This window comes from Xenopus tropicalis, chromosome 6 (genome assembly GCF_000004195.4).
Source record: "Xenopus tropicalis strain Nigerian chromosome 6, UCB_Xtro_10.0, whole genome shotgun sequence".
In the NCBI taxonomy this organism is placed as follows: Eukaryota; Metazoa; Chordata; class Amphibia; order Anura; family Pipidae; genus Xenopus; species Xenopus tropicalis.
In genome coordinates, this window is record NC_030682.2 from 138,345,387 (window position 1) to 138,359,595 (window position 14,209).

Consider the following 14,209-nt stretch of genomic DNA (forward strand, 5'->3'; position numbering starts at 1 on the left):
TCAAAAAAAGTTACAAAATGTTTAACTTATATTTCTTTGTGATTCCTTTTTCTTTGCATATTTACTGCAGTCATTTATTGAAATGAATAGTCATACCATAGAATGAATGGTTGGTACATGTGTAGTTTCCAAACATTTCATTGTTTAATGACAAAAATATTTATACCTGCCCAATCAATTTTCTGGCCAATGTATGATCGTTCAGTGCACATTAACCTTATGACAATTCAATGTTTTTGTTGAATTTCACTGAAAGGAAAATTTGTTATGTTTACGGCCAACTTAAAGGAAAGGTAAAAACTATGTAAAGCTTTATCAGAAAGGTCTCTGTAAATACAGCCATAAGCACTTACAGTAAGAGTCCTCTATCAAAAGAAACACTGGATTGCTCGTCTCTTTTTTTGTAAACATGATGTTCCAGTGTCTGACTTCCTCTCTCAGAAACATCCTTAATTCCTGTGGCCAGAGTCTGCGCAGCTCTCTCCCCTGTCCTGCTCCCCCTCCCTTAGGAATGTGTGATCTGAGCTATAAGGGCTAGACTGCAGGCAGGAGGCTACTTAAAATGGCAGCTGCTATCTTAAGCAAACTGAGAAAGCTTCTAAAGCTGTTTACTCAGGTATGGTAATGGTTTCTGCAGAATAAATACAGCGTTCTAGGTGGCACTAATGTGGCGAATCTATTGGCATTAAAATGTCAAAATGACTTTCCTTCTCCTTTAACTGTTCTCTGTTGAAGGGAGGGAGAGAGTACAACCATGAAATGTTGGCATGGTGCACTGGTGGCTTGATTAAATGGGGTGAGCTCCCCTTGCAGTTATTTTCGTGTGCAACCCCTGTATTTGAGATTGGTACAGAATACTTCAATGCTGTTTTGAATGCACCATAGTGCTTCCCTCAGGCGAGTCTTTCCCTATACAGTTACAGTTAACTACTAAGATTCTTGTTGCTACTCATACAGAAGAATGCTGACAAGTAGGGCCACAACCATACCCAAGCTAGTATTGAAGGGGACCAAAAGAGAAAAATGCAGTATGAAGGGGCCAATGCACAGGAGTGAGAGCATTGAGACTAGTGGGATTTGTGAGCTATTAGAAGGTTGCCCCCAATGTAAACAATAAGTAAACCATTGTTAATCTCTGTACAGCCCCCAGAATAACATACCTTACTCTCTGCATCCACATTTATTTCATTTCTCTATTACCATCAGTTCAACTGGTGCCTATTGTGCATGCCTGCCTGGCTGATTTTAACTGGAGGCCCTGAACATACCCAGTAGGCACCTCTTTGAACTATTCATAGTTGGAGAGAGAAGGCACGGGGGAAAAAAGCAAAAGGGGGCAGAGCTTCACACAACACATGGAAGGAAAAGAGCTGCAGTTCAGCTGCTTGTAACAGAGAAACAAAATGAATCTGTATGCAGGGTGAAAGGTATATTATTCTGGGAGCTGTTTGATGTAATTTTAGGGAATTTTAACATAAAAGGCTTACTTATCCTTTAAGGGCTGAGAGAATGCATTCTGGGAACATAACAAGTTATGCATTCATACTAAGGGGCCCATTAATGAAACCACAAATTTTTTTTTTTCAGAAAAAAACTTATTTTTTCTAATTTTTAGAACTTTTCGTACTGACCACTTTTTTGTGGTTTTCGTTAACTTCCGACTTTTTCGTGGATTTTTTGTATTGACTACGAACATTTCGGAATTCATTCAGTATCGTGACTTTCCTTTGGCCGGGTTGGATCTGTACAGTGCCATTGAGTCCTATGGGAGCTTCCAAAATTATGCATTGAAGTTTCAAAGGCAGAAAGGTTTTTGCGCCGTTTACGATCGCTTGGATCCGAAAATTTTGTGACTTTAGTATTGCAACCACAATATTTTCGTATGACCAAGAAAATAATTTTCATGACATTTTCGAACATCAGAAATGATTGTGGTTACTCTGAATTTTTTCCAGTTGTGCTTTTAACTAGCGAAAATTCATGCTTTAATGAATGGGCCCCTAACTGTACTTTCTATTTAAGGCACAGATTGCCAAACTTTTTGGGTTCCCCCTACAGCTCCTAGCATTGCTACAGATGCATGGAACCTCAGTACAGTACCGCAACAGAGGTTGGAACTGTATGATATGTTTATCTGTTGCTATCTCACGCTATACGTTTCATGCCCAAATTAAGAAAGCTATTGCATTTGTGGAATTCATTTTATGAACTACTGTTGATCAGGGCTTTCATTGGAGGGGACACAGTGTAGCCCTGTCGCCTTAGTACGAGACCCCATGATTTCTAATTTCTTCAACCCTGCATTTGATGAAGCCATCTGTGAGGGCCCCTTGGTTTGACTGGGCCCCTAAAAAGGATTTTAGCTGAAGGGGCCCTTATTACTGTAGAAACAAACATCTGATCTTCCACCACTTGCACGCCAGCTGTTGCTGAACTACAATTCTCAGAATCCCAAAGTTTGCAAACAGCTTTTTTTGGGATAGTGGGAGCCGTAGATCATCCCAGGTTGAGAGTCTGTTCCTTAGGACAATGGATCTCTTTATAGTTAACATGTATAAAATGCAGCTAAAAGCAGACAGCATATAAACAGTTACATACTTTATATATAAAAACTATGGACACAAATTCTGTACAACATTCAATTAGGAAAGGGGGCGCCGAGAATTATAGAGCTTAATTCCGTTTTGCATAGACGACCGTGCGTATTTCGTGAGTAGCGCTCCGATGGTTTGCTTCTCTCCGCACAGATCCCTAGGGAACAAGGGCAGAGGTCATGTCATGTTTACAATATCAAGAGCAGAAGGCAGCACAGATATTCTGTATAATATGTGGTTGATGTTATTCAGCTGTTTTTTTAGAGCATCCTCTCAGTATTGCGTTTACTACTCAAACTATGAGAATACAACTGTGCATCATAAGCCGCACTCTCCCCACACACAACACTACACTCATTATATCAACACCCGTATATATACACAGCCTTGGCTGGCCTAATATTATATTACTACTATCATAGTATATACTATGCCAAAGTACAGCTATATCCTGACAACATCATGCCTTACTATACACACTCTACCATGCAGTTACAACACCGCCACCTCACCATCTTGGCTTACTCATACACATTATACAATGGTTTTAGAAAAAAGCAGAAAAATGCATGTTTAAAAAATGCATAGCTTGTGTTTTGCTGCATTCTGTATGCATTTGTAGAAGAGCACAGACACATCATGCCTATGCATACTATCCAACAGCTACAGCAGTAAGAGAGAGAACTATAAATTGTGCATTTAAGTGAACTTTAGTGCCAAGGTTGCATAAAATGCATCCAAATATATCCTGTTGGCAGTTGCAGGAGGAAACTACCAGCTGGACCATTATAAACTGCATCCAATCTGATGTATAAGTTACCTCCTAGTTTCTCAGCCACTAGTCCTGGGGTTACATATGATAAAAAAATAGCCTTAGTGTATGCTTATGGTTTACTTTAATCACAAGGGGCCCCAGAAATACAAAGGAGTTCTGTGAGGAAGAATGTTGAGAAAGAGAAACTTACTTGATATATGGAGCAATATCTGCTTCTGCCCATTTTTCTCGCATTCCAAATAAAGTATTGAATCTCTCCTGGGTATCTTCAGGCAAATCCTCAGTTTTCAGTAAAAAGATGGTCTCGGGCCTAGATGTTCGGTCCACCAAGGCTAAGCCCTAAGTGAAAAGCACATGTGGATCTATGAATCATTCTCTCTGTAGTGTAAGTTTTCATTGTCTCTGAATTGCCAGAGTCCCATTGAAAGGGGCAATACACACCTATGTTCAACATGACCTTGATAAATAGGACTTTTATAAAAGTGATGGTTCACCATTAAGTTAACTTAATTTGTTTTCATTTTTTTCCTTTTTATAGTTTTTGAATTATTTGCTTTACTCTTTTGCCTCTTTCCAGCTTTCAAACAGGGGTCACTGACCCCGGCAGCCAAAAAACGATTGCTCTGTGAGGCTACAATTTTGTTGCTACTTTTACTTTATTATTATTTATCTTTCTATGCTGGCCATCTACTATTCATATTCCTGTCTCATGTTTAGTAAATAAAACTCTACCAAACTGAAGAGCTGCCAAACACAAAGCTAAATAAAAAAAAAATGAAGACCAATTGCAAATTGTCTCAAAATATTAAATATCTATATTACATTGAAGGTTAATTTAAAGGTGAACTACCCCTTTACAAATGTGTCATGGCTATAGTTTTAATTACATAAAAAACAATATTTTCTTTATGTTTAATTATAAAGCAATAGTGGATAGGATTGTTATTTTCCCTTATTTATGTCCCCCTCTGTCCTCTTAATCAAATAATGAGCTCTGTATAAACAAGCTTTTCCACCTCCTCAACTGTTGCTGGTGTCTCATGTTTACAGATAAGAAGGGGTTCATGGTGGGTCTAAATGTGACTGGAAAGAACTAAAGGATCACAGGGTGCACATTGCATTAACAAAACTCTCATGCATAATAAATGAAATAATAAATTGCTGCCTGCCTTTAGCTGGTCCAACCTTGTGTTCATTCCCTCAGGAACACTTTGCTGCCACACTTCCTGAAACTCTGCCAAATTAAACTTCACTGCATTCTGTAGAAGCATAAGGGCTGTGGCTCTGCAGATCTTGTCCTCGTCTAGAGCAAAAAAGTCTCCTCCTGTACCTGGCAAAAGATAAGGGAAACATTTAATTACTATCCCTTAGCATTGGCAGAGTACCTCTATGGAATGTTTTATTAGATCTGCAAAAGGAATTTGCAATGTTATTAGTTGTTGCAAAATGTTGCCCGCTGCATTTGTAGGCAGAAAATGCTCAAACTTCAACATGTTTCCCTTTGAAGTTAATAGAAGCCGTAGATGCTGGTCCACGGCCAATTGTACCTTGTATTCTGAAACCCAGACATGGCAAATAAAAACTCACCCTCATCAATCAATCTTTTCCCGTAGCAAGTCAGACAGTGCTCGATCATTTCCCTGCAATGAGAGAATGCACAATACATTGGATTAATACCTTATAAGTATTAATAATTTCATTAACTAAATACACCACAGTACCATGGTATTACCATATAAATAAATAAGTATTAATAGTATTTATGCATTTAATAAGAATTTATGTCTACCTCCATAGACATATATAAGCTATTAGGCAGTGCAACAAATCAAAAGTGATTCTCCACTTCCACATGTGGGACTTGGGTGCTGGTGCATGGAAAGAGAACTTTGGCCAACACAAATGGTGGAAAGGAGGAAAATACTGAAGAGTGCTTTTAAAGTTTGAATACTGAAACAGACAACTACATTCTATGTCTAGAAATATCTAATTCCAACAAAAATATCTAAATTAGTCAGGCTTGCATGTTTAGCAGAAATGTTCATACTCCCTGTGTTTAAGCTCCCCATTGATGATTTTGACTGGGCCCCCGAGAGCCCTTTACAAGGTTAGATAACCTTTTTAATACCACTCCAGGAGTATACTGAGCAGTAAATCTCATTCTGGCTCACATTTAGGGCTCTGGCACACGGGGAGATTAGTCGCCCGCGACAAAACTCCCTGTTCGCGGGCGACTAATCTCCCCGAGTTGCCATCACCTGCCATCCCACCGGCGAAAATGTCGCCGGTGGGATGGCACACGGGGCGGCGCGATTTCGGCAAATCGCCGAAAAAGCCTTGCGAGGCAACTTCATCGATTTGCCGAAATCGCGCCGCCGTGTATGCCATCCCACCGGTGACATTTTCGCCGGTGGGGTGGCAGGTGATGGCAACTCGGGGATATTAGTCGCCCGCGAACAGGGAGTTTTGTCGAGGGCGACTAATCTCCCCGTGTGCCAGAGCCCTCAAGCTGAAACCACCAATAAAGCTCTACTTCATTATATGATTTGTAACCTAAGTAAACCTGTATAGAAACAAATTTCGTTAATAAGGGATGCCACATGGGTAGATTTTTGACTTTCAAACGGCTTCAAAAGAACAATACTATAGTCCAGTCAGTGCTGGAAATTAACGTAATTAAGTATTAGTGTTTGAAGTGGAAGCTTGAATTACCAAATTTGATCTGAATGCTAAACCTTCTGGTCAACTGTCTTTTTAACAGACGTACATTAATCTAGAATGGCAATATTTTTATTATGGAAATAGAAATTCAGTAAGAGATTACAGATGATTATGCTTACTCTGGTTCCAGAGACCGCAGTTCCTGAAGGCACACTGGCAGAGGAACTTTGCTGAAGGACCAGGACTCGGAATCAATCAGTTGAGTAATGTGATTCAAAAGCTTCATTTCATAGTCAAAATCAAGAAGCCTCCAGAAACCTGGAACACAGTTTCAGCAAACATATATGTTTAGAGTCTAATAACGTAAATATGCAACCATGTACAGCAGAGCCCAGTGGGAGTAGTGGGATAAGCTCCTAGAACACAACCGAGAGTGGCACTTATGCATCTCTAGAATGAGATTTGAAATAGGCCCTGGCATTTTAAATGGGTTGTTCACCTTTACAATAACTTTTAGTATGATGTAGAGAATGCTATTCTGATACAATTTGCAATTGATCTTAAGTTTGTATTATTTTTATTTTTTTTTTTTTTTTAAATCTTTAGCTTTTTGTTCAGATGCTCTTCAGTTTGGAATTTCAGCAGCTATGCGGTTGCTAGAGTCCAATTTAACCTAGCAACCAGGCAGTGATTTGAAAGAGAGGCAGGGATATGAATAGAGGAGGGCCTAAATAAAAAGATAAACAGTAATAAGAAACAATAACAATAAAATTGTAGCCTCACTCTGCAATAATTTTTTGGTTTCTGGGGTCAGGGACCCCCACTTGAAAGCTGGAAAGAGTCAGACGAGAAAGGCAAATAATTAAAAAAACTATACAAAATAAAAAGTGAAGACCACTTGAAAAATTGCTAAGAATAGGTCATTCTATAGCATTCTAAAAGTTAACCTAAAGGTGAACCACCCCTTTAAATGCACAAAGGCCCTAAAAGCTCCACACATGCACAATAAAGCGCCAGTCTTTGATAGTTTCCAGAAGACCCTTTGGCATATGCCAGAGTTTCCAGCTTGCCAGCCCAGGACTGGACATTCACTACAGTAAAATGAGCTACTCTCTATAATAAGGGACATTCTTTAATCCCTCCCATTCCCCTAATGCGTAGCACATGCTCTTGAGAAAGTTAAAACTATATAAGCTCTATGCAGGGTTCCATAAAAAAACAATGATTTATTAGCAACAAATATGCTATACATTTTCAGCATTAGTGCTTTTATACCGGACTTTACCTTTAACAGTTAGTGCCACCATAATGACATCTTTTAGCATAAAATGCGACTGGCTAATAGTTGTATCTATACATTTGTGTTGTGAACAACTGCATAATAATATTGTTTGCTATGCATGTACTTATGGGATTTGTGTATACCAACACAACCCATGCAGGGTGTATATATTACATAAACGTTGCAAAAAGAAAAAGACAGATGGGTACTCACTCTGTATAACTATGCATTCATGAACTAACTCCCAGATTTAATAAAAGGCACAAAGTTTGCACAGGTGCAGTAACCCATAAAGATCAAACAACATGTTTGCTTTTAAACAAGTAACATGTAAATGATACCCAGTTGCTGTAGGTGACAAGACCTGTAAACGTTGCACCTTTTTATACTTAATACCATAAAACAACACCATATATATTCTTGACCTTTAATGTAACAGGAAACTCATAATTTAAACACTGATCAAAATATCAAACAGGGATGTTGAATACATTGTGATGATTGTACCCCCCCTTCTAGTTCTACAAATGCTTTATGTGCAACAAATAATAATTTACCGTTAATACTGCATGCATGGATTGCTTTTAGGTGGTCCACAAGTTCTTCATTGCTTGCTTGAATCATATTAAGAAGGTCCTCTGTTGTGTGCTGGTAAAAAGGATTCATATAGTCAATAATTAGATGATTTTACTTTGAACTTTGAAGTTTTTTTTTTTCAATTATCTTTCTCACTTTGCCAGCAGTCTGCTATAAATCTGTCAGTTTGTCACATAAGGCTTCACAGGGCCCCCCATTTATTTGCTGGTATAACAACAATACACATTGAGGCATATTTATTATAGTGTGTTAGAAAACAACACTGGTGATGATGCCCATAGCAACCAGATATTTGCTTTTGTTTTCTAACTTGTAGGTACATGTTAAATTGTAATTGCTGATTGGTTGCTATGTGCAAAATTGCCAATGATGTTGGCTTACACACTATAATAAATATGCCTCATAAAGTGCCATTTCCACACTTAATCTTTACTTGCCCTTTAATCACATACCAGGGAGTTATCTTGGCTTTCTCTCTCATTTTCAGGTCCATTGTAAGTATTTTCCATTAGAAGTTTCTTTAGCTTCTTGAGTTTGGGCCGGCACCTTCTCAGTTCCCAGTAGTGATTAGAGAACCCAGCAATCTGAAATACAATGGTGGAAAATAAAAAAATTGGTATCCTGCACTATAAAATGACACAATAAATACAATGCCTGACAGCACCTAAAATCGCCTGTGCATCTTTGCCTTTAAGGCTTCACCATACACACTGTAAGGACCCTTACAGTTCTCTTGGTCGAGGAAAGGTGAAACAATGAGCACCCCGTGGAAAGATTAGTTTTTGTAATGGTAGGCAAATGGGATACTGATGCAGAGAATGAGAAAGGGACACCAAAAATGCAGGAAAAACAATGCTTTGCCTTTAATTAATTACAAATTCAAAACAAATTAACATGGTGCTTGTCTTCATATAGCATCAAAATGCCTCTCAAACATGAGACTGTAGTCTTCCTGACTACCCCAGGGCCTCTCCCAGACCACTACAAGGTAAGCACCCTGTTAGGACAGTGGCAGACTGGAAGATTGGTTTCCCTGTGACAAATCTTTGTTGCCACGGGCGACTAATCTCCCCGCAATGCCATCCCACCGGCTAGAATGTAAATCACTGGTGGGACAGCATGTGCAGCGCTATGATTTCCCGAAGTCGCCCGTATTTTCCTCTCAAGGGCAACTTTGGGAAATCTTATCGTCGCGTTTGCCATCCCACCAGCGATTTACATTCTTGCCGGTGGGATGGCATTGCGGGGAGATTAATCGCTCGCGGCAACAAAGATTTGTCACAGGGAAACCAATCTTCCAGTCTGCCATTGCCCTTACTCACAGTTCAGAGATAACCTCTCTGTCAGACAGGCCACACAGCCTGAAGTCAGCTTCACTTTCTCCAGGCACAGTGACAGGCCTCTTGGCCCTTGCTTCCTCTCATAAGCTCAGGCACTCTGTCTCTCTTTGTCAAACACATCCTGTGTCTCAGGCTCCACGGTTCTCTCTCGGGTTTCCTCTCACACACCAGGAACAACTAGGACCATGTCTTTCCTTCAGACACACAGGACAGATCTCTTTCAGGGCTCCAAAGGGCCCTGTCTCCTCCAAACATCCAAGGAAGAGCCCCCAGATGTGGGAGCACACCTCTTTTACTTCTACAGGCAGCCCCTCTCTCAGCTGCCACTTAATTACCTGAGAGGGAATATTAGCCCTATCTGCACTAGGAATCCCCCTGCAGTTCCTATAATGCACCTTAAATGCACACTTTCCTGTACATTTTTAGGACAGACAGCTGTGTTTTCTAAACAGACTGTCAGATCCCACAAAAAAAGGATCATTATTGCCCTCATCTGTTTTCCATTAGCGATGTGCCCAACTATACAATTATTAGGGGGGAGTGTTTATTGGCTGTATTGGCTCCCTAAAACAGCAAAGCAACTTTTAAGGGCTTTGATAACCTTTTCCACTACTTTCCAGTTACCCCCCCCCATTTCTGCCATTGCTAGGGTGTGATTAGCTTTTCCATTTTTGTGTCAAAAATTACATATTAAAATACATATCACATAATTATATAGTGAACCAGGCACAACCAACAGGAATAAACAGAGCTATAATTACACTTGTACAACGAAAAGGAATAGCCTTACCTCACAGTTAATTATAGTGAGTGGCTGCTGGTCAGCAGGGAGCTGGTCTGGGGTTTTGCAGCCGGGGATAAACAGGAGTAAGTTGGAAGTATCAGCAATTTTCAGATCATATGTTTTGTCCTGGCTACACAGTACAGCATGATCACTTTTGTCACCCCGAATCACAAGACTACAAAGGCAAAAACAAGATGTTTAGATATTTGTATTCTGATGACTATCCGGATACAACCCAATTGACTGTTTTCATTGTACCTAGATCATAGTTACAAACAGGCTAATTACTTCCTTGCTGTGGAAGCAGAACCTAAGGATAATGCCAGACGATGTGTTTGGCGTATATTTTTGGCAAGCCGAAAATAGCGCCACACACCTCCTACCTGGGCCTGCATCCGAATTAATGAAATACACTCAGGTGCAGACACATGTATCCGATATCCGCTGAAGATATGAAGTCTCACATTTTTTGGCAGATATCGGTGTTTGCCAGACGTGGCGTATGGTGCTATTTTCGACAACCGATTTTTTGGCTTGCCAAAAATATATATGCCAAACGCCACGTCTGGCATTAGCCTAAGGTGCTGCCAGGGAAAGTGTTATAGTCATGTGACTATTCAATTAGGCAAATCCAAACCCTGGTTTTGGTGCATCACCAATAATTAATAATTAGAATTCTAAATCAGTGTCCCTTTAACTAGCCTGGACATTTATCCATGTGCAACAATGGTTACTTCCAGGCTGAATGCTGACATATACGCATTGTCTACCATCCTCCGCAGTTCTACCTGTCTCCAGCTTCAATTTGCTTGCAGAGTGTATCATCCAGCTCCATTAGGCTGTAATCTCCGGAGGTGAAGTCACTGCTGAAAGTGAGGCAATGAACTGTGTTACGCAGGTCTTCTAGATCCACTTTAGCAATCTGGAGAGTAGCCTCCACTTCTTCCGCGGAACGACTCATCAGGAGAGGCTTCTAGACCAATTACTAAGGTGTATAAACTACAAAAGAAAGTTCCATACGGTTAGTGGCTATTTAATAATACTGTCAGGGCTGACATTTAGGACAGGTTGAAGAGGCATGTATTTAAAATGCAAGACAGCTTCAAACAGGAGTTCAGAAAAAGTAATACGAACACTGCTGCTGTATTTCTGATATACTGATTAAATGTTTCCATGAGTATCTATTCCCCAGCTACTTAAGATGGCCATACACGTTCCGATTCACTCATTTGGCAAGATTAAGAAATAAGCGGATGTTCTCCCAATATGCCCATCTAAAAGAGCAGGCATAGGCACCATCATGCTGCATCAACAAACTGATGCAGTCCCCAATCCGACGGAAAAATCAAACCTGCCTGATGGAGATCTAGCCAAATCTAGGCCAAATGTCAGGTGGGTGGGCCCATTGGGGATGTCCATACACAGGCAGATAAGCTGCTGTATCGATCTAAGAGACTTAAATCAGCAGCTGAAATCTGCCCATGTATGTCCAACTTTAGGGCTTGATTATGAGCTCTGTATTATTATTACTGGTATTGGTAATAATGGCCATAGCTTGAACCGAGCACTGTTCTCACACAGACAGGTAACCAGAAATACAGCTGCAGGGGTTATATCTTGATCCCAGCTCTAATCAAAATCAAAATGCATGGTCTGATTCTGCTTAATAAATGTGATAAGGTGTAACATATTGTCTAGAATTGTTTCAAACATATATTGACCCCTCTGTGATTAAATAGTGGCAAGACCCAATTAAAGTGACCATAAACAACTGCCGGGGTTCCAGAAAAATAAAAAATAAGCCATGTCCAGTGTTTCAGTCACTACAGTGTGACCTTTCTTTCCACTTACATAGGCGAATATATAGGTCACACTGTAGTGACCGAAATGTTGGACTTAACATGATCACAGACCCGTGAGAGCAGAACTTTTTTGCTTACATTTTTTCAGGTTTGATTTAGTGTGTGCATGTTATGTAGTGGCAGATATACACTATACATATGTAATACAGTAGCTGCAACATGGGCATTTTTATTTTCTTCCCTACCATAAAACTTTGACTATATGTGTCGGGCAGTTTATCTGGTGTAAAATAAGATCTATGAACCCTGTGCCAAGGTTTAGTGAGTTTATGATCCCTTTCATCCCACTGACAAGTAGTCACAGGTAAAACCATTAATGCTGGTTTAAATGTAAAAAAAAAAAATGGCATTTGCCCTTGCACAAGAGGGAGCCCATTCGAAATGAAAGTCAGTAGGACTGATTGACTAAGATAGGCATTAAACTGTACCATGCAGCTGTGCTTAACAACCAATCAGTACGACCCATTATCCAGAATGCTTGGGACCAAGGCTATTCCGGATAAGGGGTCTTTCCGTAATTTGGATCTCCATACCTTAAGTCTACTAAAAATTCAATAAAACATTAATTAAACTCATTAGTATGGTTTTGCATCCAAATAGGATTAATTATATCATAGTTGGGATCAAGTACAGGTACTGTTTTATTATTACAGAGAAAAGGGAATAATTTAACCATTAAATAAACCCAATAGGGCTGTTCTGCCCCCAATAAGGGGTAATTATATCTTAGTTGGGATCAAGTACAGGTACTGTTTTATTATTACAGAGAAAAGGGAATCATTTAACCATTAAATAAACCCAATAGGGCTGTTCTGTCCCAATAAGGGGTAATTATATCTTAGTTGGGATCAAGTACAGGTACTGTTTTATTATTACAGAGAAAAGGGAATCATTTAACCATTAAATAAACCCAATAGGGCTGTTCTGCCCCAATAAGGGGTAATTATATCTTAGTTGGGATCAAGTACAGGTACTGTTTTATTATTACAGAGAAAAGGGAATCATTTAACCATGAAATAAACCCAATAGGGCTGTTCTGCCCCCAATAAGGGGTAATTATATCTTAGTTGGGATCAAGTACAGGTACTGTTTTATTATTACAGAGAAAAGGGAATAATTTAACCATGAAATAAACCCAATAGGGCTGTTCTGCCCCCAATAAGGGGTAATTATATCTTAGTTGGGATCAAGTACAGGTACTGTTTTATTATTACAGAGAAAAGGGAATAATTTAACCATGAAATAAACCCAATAGGGCTGTTCTGCCCCCAATAAGGGGTAATTATATCTTAGTTGGGATCAAGTACAGGTACTGTTTTATTATTACAGAGAAAAGGGAATAATTTAACCATGAAATAAACCCAATAGGGCTGTTCTGCCCCCAATAAGGGGTAATTATATCTTAGTTGGGATCAAGTACAGGTACTGTTTTATTATTACAGAGAAAAACCAAATCAGTTTTAAAATTCTGAACCATTTGATTAAAATGAAGTCTATGGGAGACGGACTTTCTGGATAACGGGTTTCAGGAGAACAGATCCCATACCTGTAATAAGTTTGTATCAACCTACTACCAGTTAAAAAATGAAATAAAACAAATCTGATTGGTTGCTATGGGCAACGACACTGGAAAAAAAGTAAATTTACTCCAATGTATATCATGCGACAGTTGTTCTACTTTTATAACTCAGTATTTAGCTGCATTCCCCAACCTGCGACCCTCCAGCTGGGGCCCCACAGTACCCACTCTGTATCTATCTCCCTTGCCACCCCGGGGGCCCCCCTGGCAAATGTCCCAATGGCTACTTCCAAACACTGCAGTTGCCCTTACCCTCACTACAACGCAATAAGTGCAGCCTACGGGATACAGATCGCTCTCCTCTTCCAAATTGGCGCGCCGGCTTCTTTCCCCGCCCCTCCCACAGGCATGACGTCACTAGTGTGCGCCCGTAGCGCAGCCGCAAACTTGTCAGGGAAATGTACGGCGCGCCGTATGGGGGAAATCTATACGGTACCCGACCGCCAGCCTTGGGGAGGGAATTGGCCTGGGGCCCCCAGTATTATAGGGGCCCCTTGGCAGAGCTTTCGACCAACCCTATGTCGTGAGGGAAATTGATAGCTCTGCCTTGGGTAAAGGTAGTTAGAAATGCACCCTGGTACCATAAGGCTAATTCAGGAGGTGCTGGGAGACATGATAAATAATATGTAATAATAGTTTCATTACTTCTACTATAAGGTGACTACAAACTTGACTTGAAAATTCATGGCCATGTCTAATAAATACACGTTGCAGGGCAGCGCTGATTGCATTTAG

At 40.0% G+C, this 14,209-nt stretch overlaps 1 protein-coding gene across 1 annotated transcript; it reads right to left on the reverse strand.

Moving 5' to 3' along the window:
- Window positions 1-2,583: 2,583 nt before the first annotated feature.
- On the reverse strand, window positions 2,584-13,766 carry dscc1 (DNA replication and sister chromatid cohesion 1). Its single transcript, NM_001004834.1, has 10 exons — window positions 13,727-13,766; window positions 10,822-11,032; window positions 10,040-10,208; window positions 8,362-8,493; window positions 7,870-7,960; window positions 6,210-6,348; window positions 4,957-5,009; window positions 4,539-4,699; window positions 3,560-3,708; window positions 2,584-2,751 (listed from the first exon to the last, which is right to left on the reverse strand). The coding sequence occupies exons 2-10, from the start codon at window positions 10,992-10,994 to the stop codon at window positions 2,643-2,645; spliced, it is 1,176 nt and encodes a 391-aa protein (NP_001004834.1). The 5' UTR covers window positions 10,995-11,032; window positions 13,727-13,766; the 3' UTR covers window positions 2,584-2,642.
- Window positions 13,767-14,209: the final 443 nt, after the last annotated feature.